The 12572-nt window shown below is 40.0% G+C and overlaps 1 protein-coding gene across 6 annotated transcripts in view; it reads right to left on the reverse strand.

Moving 5' to 3' along the window:
- Positions 1–12572, reverse strand: part of STIM1 (stromal interaction molecule 1) — a 204484-nt gene that overhangs the window by 51770 nt on the left and 140142 nt on the right. For all 6 annotated transcript variants that reach the window (XM_086338458.1, XM_086338455.1, XM_086338454.1 and 3 more), the window contains one exon: positions 10203–10317. In XM_086338458.1, coding sequence (XP_086194584.1) covers positions 10203–10317 — 115 coding nt within the window. The remainder of the gene's footprint in view (positions 1–10202; positions 10318–12572) is intronic.

Consider the following 12572-nt stretch of genomic DNA (forward strand, 5'->3'; position numbering starts at 1 on the left):
CTAAGACCCAGCACAGCCAAAAAAATAAATATTAAAAAAAAAAAAGAAAAAAGAAAGACTGATCATACCAAGTGCTAGCAAGGACGTGGAAGAACTGCAAGTCATACACTACTGGTGAGAATGTATAATGATACAACTACTTTGAAGACAATCTGACAGTTTTTTAAAAATATATACCTACCAAATGATCTAGCCATTTCACTCCTAGATACTTACCTAAGAGAAAAGAAAATATATGTCCATAGAAAAACTTGTATGTGAATGTTCATAGAAGCTTTATTTATAAGAACCAAAAACTGGATATAACTCAAATGTCTGTCAGTAGGTGAATGGATAAATAAATTGTGGTATATTTAGAGAATGGACTGTTATCCTATTAAGCAATAAAAATAAATAAAATATTTATATATGCAACAACATGAATGAATCTCAAAACAACTACGCTAAGTGAAAGAAGTACATATTTAAATACCTATTATATGACTCCATGTATGGAAAATTCTATAAAATGCAAGCCTATAGTGACTGAAAGAAGATCAGTAGTTGTCTGAGAGGTAGGAAGGGAAAGATCACAAAGGACTGTGAGAAAAATTGTAGGGGTGATAAATATATTCACTATCTTGATTGTGGTGATGGTTTCACAGTTGTATACATGTGTCAAAACTTGGAAAACCGTACACTTTAACTATATTTTATTGTCAATTACAACTCAATAAATCTCCTTTAGAAGAGGTAGTTGAGTGAAAACAGTATCATAGGAAATGCACATAAAATATATTAAAGAGGTAGAATCCTCTGGACTTGGGAACAGAAACAGGTGAGAGATGCTCAGTTTCCTTTATTAAATGGGGATGCAAGTAGGACATTTTTACCCTCAAGTGGCTATTGATATAAATAGAAAATGACTGTGGTTTGTTCAATTTTTTTTTTAGATAACAAAATACAACCAGCATTGATGCAATGATTTTAACACTTATCACAGTCATTTTGCATTTATACCTGAAAGAATGTAAGAGAAAGAAAAAGCCAAGTGTATCTTTTTTGCCCCAAAAATGTAGCAACAAACAACTAATGGTTGAGGAATTTAACTAAATGATTTGAAGATTCACTTAGCAAAGTAATTTTTAAATAGCTAAAAGAACAGAATAAATAGATCTCGTCGGGTTTATGTAAAAGCAAAAAAGGGGATGTCTGCTCTTTTATATTGATCTGACTTCTGAAATGGTTTATGCTAAATTCCAATGCCACCTGGTCCCCTGTGTTATGTCAACAGAGAGGCCAGTTCTGCTGAGTTTTCTTCCTGAAACCCTTCTGGTTCTCCAATATTGCTCTACAGCTCCTGTAAAAAATCCTGTCCTACGATGAACAGCACAGATAGAACAAGAGGACAGTCAGTTTATTTTCTTATTTCCAAAAGCCTAGTAGAAAACAAACATCCTCTCAAGACAAAGTTCTGAGTGATACTAAAATACCAAGTTCTTTTGCTTTTATCTGGAATCATATTCCTTAGAATCAAACTTGATAGTTAAGGTGCTTCTGATCCATAAAAATGGGTAAGAAATTATTACCAAATATGCTTTGTTCAACAGACAACATCTTTTTAAACCTCATGTTCAGGAAAGGGAGAAGAAACAGTAAAACAGCACAATTTGTTTAAAGAATGGAAGCCCCGCTTTAGAAAGTAATTCTCTTGGGTCAATGCCTCCCCTCACTACAAAGGGCATAGTTACTGTTTTCACTGGCTCAAACAAACAAACAATTCTATTTCTCAAAGATCCTACAAAATTCACTCAGCTTCTCTTCCATTAAAGAACTGCCACTCCCCTTACCTAAAGGATCTTAAAGGGATTCGGATTTACCGCACCCTCCAGCACCGCTCCCCCACACACACATACTCTCTCACTATCACTATCATACGTAAGGCTGTGATCCAAACTGTGCCAATCTGATTCTCCCTCCACCATATCTGACTCTTGAACAAAGACACTTAGAGATGAAAAATGAATATAGCTGAGTCATATGAGAGTTACCAGTTCAGTTCAGTTCAGATCAGTCGCTCAATCGTGTCTGACTCTTTGCGACCCCATGAATCGCAGCACGCCAGGCTTCCCTGTCCATCACCAATTCCCGGAGTTCACCCAGACTCACGTCCATCGAGTCAGTGATGCCATCCAGCCAGCTCATCCTCTGTCGTCCCCTTCTCCTCCTACCCCCAATCCCTCCCAGCATCAGAGTCTTTTCCAATGAGTCAACTCTTCGCACAAGGTGGCCAGAGTACTGGAGTTTCAGCTTTAGCATCATTCCTTCCAAAGAAATCCCAGGACTGATCTCCTTCAGAATGGACTGGTTGGATCTCCTTTCAGTCCAAGGGACTCTCAAGAGTCTTCTCCAGCACCACAATTCAAAAGCATTAACTCTTTGGCGCTCAGCTTTCTTCATAGTCCAACTCTCGCATCCATACATGACCACTGGAAAAACCATAGCCTTGACTAGATGGACCTTTGCTGGCAAAGTAATGTCTCTGCTTTTGAATATGCTATCTAGGTTGGTCATAACTTTTCTTCCAAGGAGTAAATGTCTTTTAATTTCATGGCTGCAGTCACCGTCTGCAGTGATTTTGGAGCCCCCCCAAATAAAGTCTGACACTGTTTCCACTCTTTCCCCATCTATCTCCCATGAAGTGATGGGACCAAATGCCATGATCTTCGTTTTCTGAATGCTGAGTTTTAAGCCAACTTTTTAAGTCTCCTCTTTCACCTTCATCAAGAGGCTTTTTAGTTCCTTTTCAATTTCTGCCATAAGGGTGGTGTCATCTGCATATCTGAGGTTATTGAGATTTCTCCCCGCAATCTTGATTCCAGCTTGTGCTTCTTCCAGCCCAGCGTTTCTCATGATGTACTCTGCATATACGTTAAATAAGCAGGGTGACAGTATACAGCCTTGACGTACTCCTTTTCCTATTTGGAAACAGTCTGTTGTTCCATGTCCAGTTCTAACTGTTGCTTCCTGACCTGCATACAGATTTCTCAAGAGGCAGGTCAGGTGGTCTGGTATTCCCATCTCTTTCAGAATTTTCCACAGTTTCTTGTGATCCACACAGTCAAAGGCTTTGGCATGGTCAATAAAGCAGAAATAGATGTTTTTCTGGAACTCCCTTGGATCTGTTTTCGATGATACAGCGGATGTTGGCTATTTGGTCTCTGGCTCCTCTGCCTCTTCAAAACCAGCTTGAACATCAGGAAGTTCACGGTTCACGTATTGCTGAAGTCTGGCTTGGAGAATTTTGAGCATTACATTACTAGCATGTGAGATGAGTGCAATTGTGCAGTAGTTTGAGCATTCTTTGGCATTGCCTTTCTTTGGGGTTGGAATGAAAACGGACCTTTTCCAGTCCTGTGGCCACTGCTGAGTTTTCCAAATATGCTGGCATATTGAGTGCAGCACTTTTACAGCATCATCTTTCAGGATTTGAAATAGCTCAACTGGAATTCCATCACCTCCACTAGCTTTGTTCGTAGTGATGCTTTCTAAGGCCCACTTAACTTCACATTCCGGGATATCTGGCTCTAGGTCAGTGATCACACCATTGTGATTATCTGGGTCGTGAAGATCTTTTTTGTACAGTTATTCTGTGTATTCTTGCCAGCTCTTCTTAATATCTTCTGCTTCTATTAGGTCCATACCATTTCTGTCCTTTATTGAGCCCATCTTTGCATGAAATGTTCCCTTGGTATCTCTAATTTTCTTGAAGAGATCTCTAGTCTTTCCCATTCTGTTGTTTTCCTCTATTTCTTTGCATTGATCTCTGAGGAAGGCTTTCTTATCTCTTCTTGCTATTCTTTGGAACTCTGCATTCAGATGTTTGTATCTTTCCTTTTCTCCTTTGCTTTTCGCTTCTCTTCTTTTCACAGCTATTTGTAAGGCCTCCCCAGACAGCCATTTTGCTTTTTTGCATTTCTTTGCCATGGGGATGGTCTTGATCCCTGTCTCCTGTACAATGTCACAAACCTCATTCCATAGTTCATCAGGCACTCTATCTATCAGATCTAGTCCCTTAAATCTATTTCTCACTTCCACTGTATAATCATAAGGGATTTAATTTAAGTCATACCTGAATGGTCTAGTGGTTTTCTCTACTTTCTTCCATTTAAGTCTGAATTTGGCAATAAGGAGTTCATGATCTGAGCCACAGTCAGCTCCTGGTCTTGTTTTTGTTGACTGTATAGAGCTTCTCCATCTTTGGCTTTGAGTTACCAGTTAGAAGAGGCCAATTCCCCAGTCCTGGCTGCTGGGATCCCTGGAGTTGCCCTTGTTCTCAACTCTTCCTCAGCCCTACTAGTTCAGCTCTCCCTTACTTAATGACTTAACTGTGTATAATAAAGAATTTGGTTGTTTTTTATCTTAAGGTCATTTTCCTTGATGATAGGAGTATCTTTGTTATTTGTGGTGGGCCCTGGATCACACTTGAGTTCATACTAATAAGAGAACTCTGGATGGGGGCTGGTCACCAGAAAGATCAACCATGTGACTAGAGGATTGGGACTTTGAGTCAAGTGACATCAGCCCAACCTTTGGAGAGGAACAGGGACCTGGAGATTGAATTCAGTCATGTGTGTCAATCAATCACACTTATATTATAGGAGACCCCAATAAAAACTCTTGACAATGAAGCTTAGCTGAGCTTCATGGTTGCATTACGACTCATGCGCCAGGAGGGTGATATGTTCTGATTCCATGGGGAGAGGGCACAGAAGCTCCACATTCAGGACCCTATAAGACCTTGCCATATGGGTGTCTGTCTTTCTTTTGCTGGTCCTAATTTTTATCCTTTATAATAAAATTACAATCATAGGCATACCACTTCCCTGAATCCTGACAGTCATTTAGTAAATTATTAAACCTGAGGGGATTGTGGGAACCCCTGCTTTTGTAGCCAGTTAGTCAGAGTACAGGTGGTCTGGAAATACCTAAAGCTTACAGCTATTAATAGTTTGGTGTCTGAAGTGAGAGTAGTCTTGTTAGGTACTGTACCCTTTTCTTATGAAGTCTGCACTAACCCTGGACAGTGAGTAACAAAATTGCATTACATTATTTCACTTAATGACTCTCTCTGCTTCATCTTCCTCATCTGTAAATGGAGACAATTGTAATAAGTGTACTCCATAAGCTTTTTGTAAGAAATAAATGAGCTAATATACGTAAAGCACTCAGAACATTGCCTGCTGCTGCTGCTGCTAAGTCACTTCAGTCCTAGCACATGTTAAATATCAGTTTTTTAGTTGTTATTGTTATTTTTTATTATTAAAGTTAAGAGCTGGCTAATGTAGAAATTATCGGGCTTTTTGGCTTAAATCTAAATAACAGAGAAAAGACTGGCTCCAACATTAGTCAGAAAATGTTAACAACACTAATCACATAGACGGTACTGACATTAGTCAGCTAATGTTCTGAATAGAAATGACCACTGCTAATAACTACATCATCTAGCAAAACCCAGGCCAGCAAGTTTGAGCCAGTGCCAGAATAGCACATGCTTTTTGTAGCCCTGGAAATTGTAACTCTAGAGAAATTAGGAGCTTTACTTGGAATAATGAAACAAATTGTTTGGAGAAATAGTACATAAGATTTTCACTTTTAGTTTGTCAAACCATCAGGCATGACACATGGTGAGCAAATCCAAAATTGTATGTATGTATCATTTCTAGCTTAGCTATGAGCAACATCACTGCAATGAAATGCTTTTCTCTGCTCATCAGTGATGGGTACAAACTCTTAAAAACTCACTCCATCATCTTCCATCTTCCTGTCATTTAGAACATGTTTGGAAGTGTTCCAATTAGTTGCTAAGTTCAGAAATAAAGTCCTTAACCAGAAAATTGCCTTGAGCTGTTTTCTAATATTATGATTTTGTCCCTCTGTTTCTGCACTCTCTTGGTCACTTTCCCTTCCCAGTTTTTCTCTGTGGCTTTCAGAGAAGGCCAGGAATGTTCTCCCTGCCATCTTTCATTCTAAGTTCTTACTTATGACATCCACTCTTAAAACCCAGGCGCCATGGCCTCAAGTTATTACAAAAAAAGAAGAAAACTAAAATTAAATGGTAATGTTAGAAGATTTTTCCTGGCAGTGCTGGTATCATTCCAAAGATCATTTCTGTGCTTGATCTCTCATCAGTAGACAGCCTGAGTTGCTCAGGAGCCATTAAACAAAAGCACCCCAAGGAACTCAACTTCTAATGATTTCCAGTAAGCTATGTATATAGCTAAGTTATGATTCTTCTAAACTGATTTTTTTAAAAATAGAGTTAACAGGAAGTATCAGCCTGTCCATCCTACAATCAGGATTAGCATCTAGGTCTTACTGTTTAAATTACTGTTTTCCATCTACAATATAGATGATCCCTTCCAGAACTGAAATTCCATAATCCTAGGTAAGAATTTAAACAAAAATAGAAACTGCCTCATTCCTACCAAAACTAATCTTCTCTACAGCCAGATCAGTGCTTTCAACCAAGGTGGTATGGAAAAACAATGGCCTAGAGAGCAGAAGGCCCAGGTCTAAGTCCTGGCTCCACTATTTACTAAATACAATGAACAAATAACTTTATAAATCTAGGCCTAAGGTTCCTCATCTGAAAAACCAGGGACTCTGGTGGTCACTTACGTTTAATTCTTCTTAGCATCAAGACCTACCCTCAGAGAGCCAAGGGAGAGATTGCCTCCATTCTTGTTCATATCAAAGGACATTAGCCACAGACACAAATGGAAAGGAGGCTAATGCACTTTTTTTCCCTTCCCTGTCAAGTCTCACACAGTTAGACATGCCCTTTCACTTGGAATTCTGAAGCAAATGCTCTAGGAAAAACAACCCCTCCCCCAAGAAAAGGTACTCTTAGTTTAGTGGGGTTTCCCAAGTGGCCCAGGAGTAAAGAAGCCACCTGCCAATAAAGGAGATGCAAGAGACATGAGTTCAATTCCTGCGTCAGGAAGATCCCCTGGAGGAGGGCATAGCAACCTACTCCAGTATTCTTGCTTGGAAAATTCCATGGACAGAGGAGCCTGGTGAGCTACAGTCCATGGGGTCACAAAAAGTCAGACACGACTGAGAGACTGAGCACACAATCATAGTTTAGCAGTCTTACACAAGAAAAGGATCTAAAGAGCTAAAGCTTTAATAAGTTCAACATGAGTCTGCAGAGTGATATGACTGCTGAAGATACCAGCAGCTAATCAGACTGCATTAACAGACACACAGGGCATCTCCGTGCTGATCAAACTATACCTGCAGGTCTGCGTCCAACTCTAGGAGCCATGACCTAAGAAAGACATTAATGAAAGTATTTACAAGAAGGAGACCAAGATGAAGAGTAGGATGGGAAAAAAAAAATGTTTTCTTCTCACTAGGTCTATTTTACCTGGAAGAGAAGACTCAAGAGAGAGTCTTAACTGTACTTTGACCCAATCTTTGAATCATCTAGGACTCAGCAGAGCCAGGACCAAGTGGGGATCTTCAGAAGCAAAGGGCTGCTTCAAAAAGCCAGCAGGCTCCCTGTCTCTGGAGATGAAGCAGCCAAAGCTGTGGGATTCCTCTGGGGGATGTGGGGAGCTAGTGAAGAGAGGGGTAGGGAAATAGGATGGTACTAAATCCAAAGAGTTGGGTTTGTTCCTTAGTAGAATTCTCTCACCACTACTATTCAACATAGTTTTGGAAGTTTTGGCCACAGCAATCAGAGCAGAAAAAGAAATAAAAGAAATCCAGATTGGAAAAGAAGAAGTAAAACTCTCACTGTTTGCAGATGACATGATCCTCTACATAGAAAACCCTAAAGACTTCAACCAGAAAATTACTAGAGCTAATCAATGAATATAGTAAAGTTTCAGGATATAAAATCAACACACAGAAATCCCTTGCATTCCTATACACTAATAATGAGAAAATAGAAAGACAAATTAAGGAAACAATTCCATTCACCATTGCAACGAAAAGAATAAAATACTTAGGAAGATATCTACCTAAAGAAACTAAAGACCTATATATAGAAAACTATAAAACACTGATGAAAGAAATCAAAGAGGACACTAATAGATGGAGAAATATACCATGTTCATGGATTGGAAGAATCAATATAGTGAAAATGAGTATACTACCCAAAGCAATCTATAGATTCAATGAAATCCCTATCAAGCTACCAATGGTATTTTTCACAGAGCTAGAACAAATAATTTCACAATTTGTATGGAAATACAAAAAACCTCGACTAGCCAAAGCAATCTTGAGAAAGAAGAATGGAACTGGAGGAATCAACCTGCCTGACTTCAGGCTCTACTACAAAGCCACAGTCATCAAGACAGTATCATACTGGCACAAAGACAGAAAGAGATCAATGGAACAAAATAGAAAGCCCAGAGATAAACCCACACACCTATGGACACCTTATCTTTGACAAAGGAGGCAAGGATATACAATGGAGAAAAGACAATCTCTTTAACAAGTGGTGCTGGGAAAACTGGTCAACCACTTGTAAAAGAATGAAACTAGAACACTTTCTAACACCATACACAAAAATAAACTCAAAATGGATTAAAGATCTAAACATAAGACCAGAAACTATAAAACTCTTAGAGGAGAACATAGGCAAAACACTCTCCGACATACATCACAGCAGGATCCTCTATGACCCACCTCCCAGAATATTGGAAATAAAAGCAAAAATAAACAAATGGGATCTAATTAAAATTAAAAGCTTCTGCACAACAAAGGAAACTATAAGCAAGGTGAAAAGACAGCCTTCAGAATGGGAGAAAATAATAGCAAATGAAGCAACCGACAAACAACTAATCTCAAAAATATACAAGCAACTCCTACAGCTCAATTCCAGAAAAACGACCCAATCAAAAAATGGGCCAAAGAACTAAATAGACATTTCTCCAAAGAAGACATACAGATGGCTAACAAACACATGAAAAGATGTTCAACATCACTCATTATCAAAGAAATGCAAATCAAAACCACTATGAGGTACCATTTCACGCCAGTCAGAATGGCTGCCATCCAAAAGTCTACAAGCAATAAATGCTGGAGAGGGTGTGGAGAAAAGGGAACCCTCTTACACTGTTGGTGGGAATGCAAACTAGTACAGCCACTATGGAGAACAGTGTGGAAATTCCTTAAAAAACTGGAAATAGAACTGCCATACAACCCAGCAATCCCACTGCTGGGCATACACACTGAGGAAACCAGAATTGAAAGAGACAGGTGTACCCCATTGTTCATCGCAGCACTGTTTATAATAGCCAGGTCATGGAAGCAACCTGGATGCCCATCAGCAGACGAATGGATAAGAAAGCTGTGGTACATATACACAACGGAATATTACTCAGCCATTAAAAAGAATACCTTTGAATCCGTTCTAATGAGGTGGATGAAACTGGAGCCTATTACACAGAGTGAAGTAAGCCAGAAAGAAAAACACCAATACAGTATACTAATGCATATATATGGAATTTATAAAGATGGTAACGACAATCCTGTATGCGAGACAGCAAAAGAGACACAGATGTATAGAACAGTCTTTTGGACTCTGTGGGAGAGGGAGGGTGGGATGATTTGGGAGAATGGCATTAGAATATGTATAATATCATATAAGAAACGAATCGCCAGTCCAGGTTCGATGCAGGATACAGGAAGCTTGGGACTGGTGCACTGGGATGACTCAGAGGGATCGTATGGGGAGGGAGGTGGGAGGGAGGTTCAGGATGGGGAACACGTGTACACCCGTGGCGGATGCATGTTGATATATGGCAAAACTAATACAATATTGTAAAGTAAAAAAAAAAAAAAAAAAAAGCCAGCAGGCTCCCTGTCTCTGGAGATGAAGCAGCCAAAGCTGGGGGATTCCTCTGGGGGATGTGGGGAGCTGGTGAAGAGAAGGGTAGGGAAATAGGATGGTTTTCAATAAGAATTCTACTAAAGAACAAACCCAGCTCTCTTTGGAGCATCTTTCCCCATTCTCAACAGAGTGACTCTACTCAGTGTTATTCAGTCTTGATACAGTCTCTTTTCAGTGACTGGACATAGAATCATTTCAGTAGTTTGCTCTTTACTAAGCATTTTTACTCATATCCTTTTAAAGCCAAATTGCTACCCATCTTCTCCCTTCTCTAAACCTTCCAGGAACTAGCATTGACAACCAAGCTATTAATTACCTTCTGAAGACTTCCATGCCTTCCACAGGTCCTCCACGCTGATGAGCTTATCCTCACCATGGAAGGTGCTGTGTTTCACTGTTGGGTCATGGTAATTGAGGTCTTCCCTCAGGAACTGCAAGGGAAAAGCACACAAGTCATAAGAGACCCCTGGGCGCCACCCCACTAAGATCTCGTCATAGGTCACAGCACATCCCATCTGCCAGATGTACAAGTGTATCACATCATCTATGTGTCCTTCCATGGGAATACGTCCTACTTGCCAACCAGACTGCCTTTTCTTCTTTGTTACATGTTTCACTCAAGAAAAAAATATAAGAAATTCCTTCCTCATATTTTTTAATCATGGAAAAAGGAAGAGGAATTAACAACTTTGAGTGCTTATTTATACACTAAGCAACATTCCAAGAGCTTCTATTTTCTCATTTAATCTTCACAACCAATGGATTATATCATACCTATTTTACAAATGAGAACAGTAATACCCAATAAGAACACAATTTGCCCCCAAATTTTGCCTCAAAACATTAAGTTTAAAGAGATTAAATTACTTGCTGTGAAGATTTTAAAATATGTCCCCAAGTCTTTGACAATCCTCCCACAAAAGTTGAATTTGAACTCTCCCCTTGAACACAGACTGACATTAGTGACTCGTCTTCTGAAAAAGAGAATGTGGCAGCAATGATGTCGAATGACTTCCCAGGCTAGGTTAGAAACGGCAGTATAGATTCCACCTGGCTCACTCCCTTTTGGGATACATGCCTTGGGAGCACTGAGCCAACATGTAAGAAGCCTGGCCACCCTGAATCTGTCATTCTGGAGAGGTCATTTGCAGAGACTACAGAGAGCTAGCGATGCCTGAGCAGGCCCAGATGTCTGAGTCTTGCAGCCCAGGAACCAGACAAATGAGTGACTGAGACTTTAGGTTATTCTAGTCCCCAGTTTTTGAGTTACTTCACCTGATGCCAAGCGGACACAGAGGAACTGTGCAAGAAGAGGGGGTCAAGTGACGAACGTAGGCTGATGGAAGCTATACCTAAAGGAAGGGCCAGATGCTGAGTGGAACCTCTTTAGAGAACAAAGAAGTGGGGCTGCAACCATCAAGCCTTAAGGAAAGGAAAGGAGTGTACTGTAAGTATAAAGAGTCAGAACCTATAGAAACAGACCATTTCCTGTGTGACTTTGGGGCAAGCAACTCAGCATCTCTGAGCCTGTTTTCCCCTCAAAATGAGGGCTAATTATCCCTCTCACTTGAGTGTGGTAAGAATTAAATAAGTCATGTTTGCAGAAGTCATAAACTGCCTTTGCACATGTCTTTTAATAGTCCACAGAGCATTTTATAAATTGAAACTATACTTAAAAAATCAAATTTCACCCAAAAAGTCCAAATCTCATTAAAAAAACAACCTAAAGTTCTAAGAACACTGAATTCCAGTGACAACTCTAGAATTTTATTTAGGAGAGGCTTAAGGGCTGCAGTTTGATGGGAAGGGAGGGTGGTGGCTAAGGGACTTGTCATAAGACTGCTTGCATAACAAGCACATTGTTTTTATGTAGATTGCTCATTAAAATTAATATTATAATGCAAAATTTTATAAAGATGCTTTTGTTTAAATTTTACTTAAAATAAGAAAAAATTAACTGTCCATATCAAACAATATGATGTCACAGTTGGGGCAGCTTAGAGGTAGGGGAGTGGTACTGAGGAAGATAATGAGGGCTTCTTGATCAAAGATGATACTTCTGTGCTCCCACGGCCCCTATGTATACCTTTTTCAGTCTTGTTATGGGTCTATCTCCCCTACCAAACTGTATAGCCTATGATAGACAGTCCCAGTTACCTAGCTATAAACACAGCATTGGAAAATGTTGTGTAGAACCAGAACTCTGAGGTCCAATATACTTGAAGCAGGCATTATCCCATATCACTCTGAACTGTCCCACATTCAGCTAATAGCTAAAGTCTAATTTAAGACAAAGTTTAAAAGCAACAAAAAGGCAGAAACAAAACCAAAGAGGCAACTCTCAGCTCCCACAACAAGGATTTACTATCTCAGACTCAGAACAAGCAGCTCTTCTGTCAGGAAGGTCTAAGAGGCTCCGTGAGAGTCCTGCCTCGCCAGGGGGAATGCAGCACTGGCTAGAGCTGCAGCTCAGCAGCTCTCTGAAGAGCCAAGGGACCAGTTGTCACTAGGTAAATTTAGTTCTGTGAGCTCAGAAAAGTGATTTCCCTGGCAGTGGCACAAAGTGTGCAACCCCACCCGAAGTGAAGCAGTAGTGAAGGGGTGTGGGTGAGAGCAGACAGGAGGGGAGACATCTCTCCAGAATTCCCAACAAAATAGGTCCATCCAGCTTCATCAGGGAACAGAA

The sequence above is a fragment of the Bos grunniens genome, chromosome 15 (genome assembly GCF_055505025.1).
Source record: "Bos grunniens cultivar Pamir isolate PY7600 chromosome 15, Bosgru_T2T1.0, whole genome shotgun sequence".
NCBI lineage: Eukaryota > Metazoa > Chordata > Mammalia > Artiodactyla > Bovidae > Bos > Bos grunniens.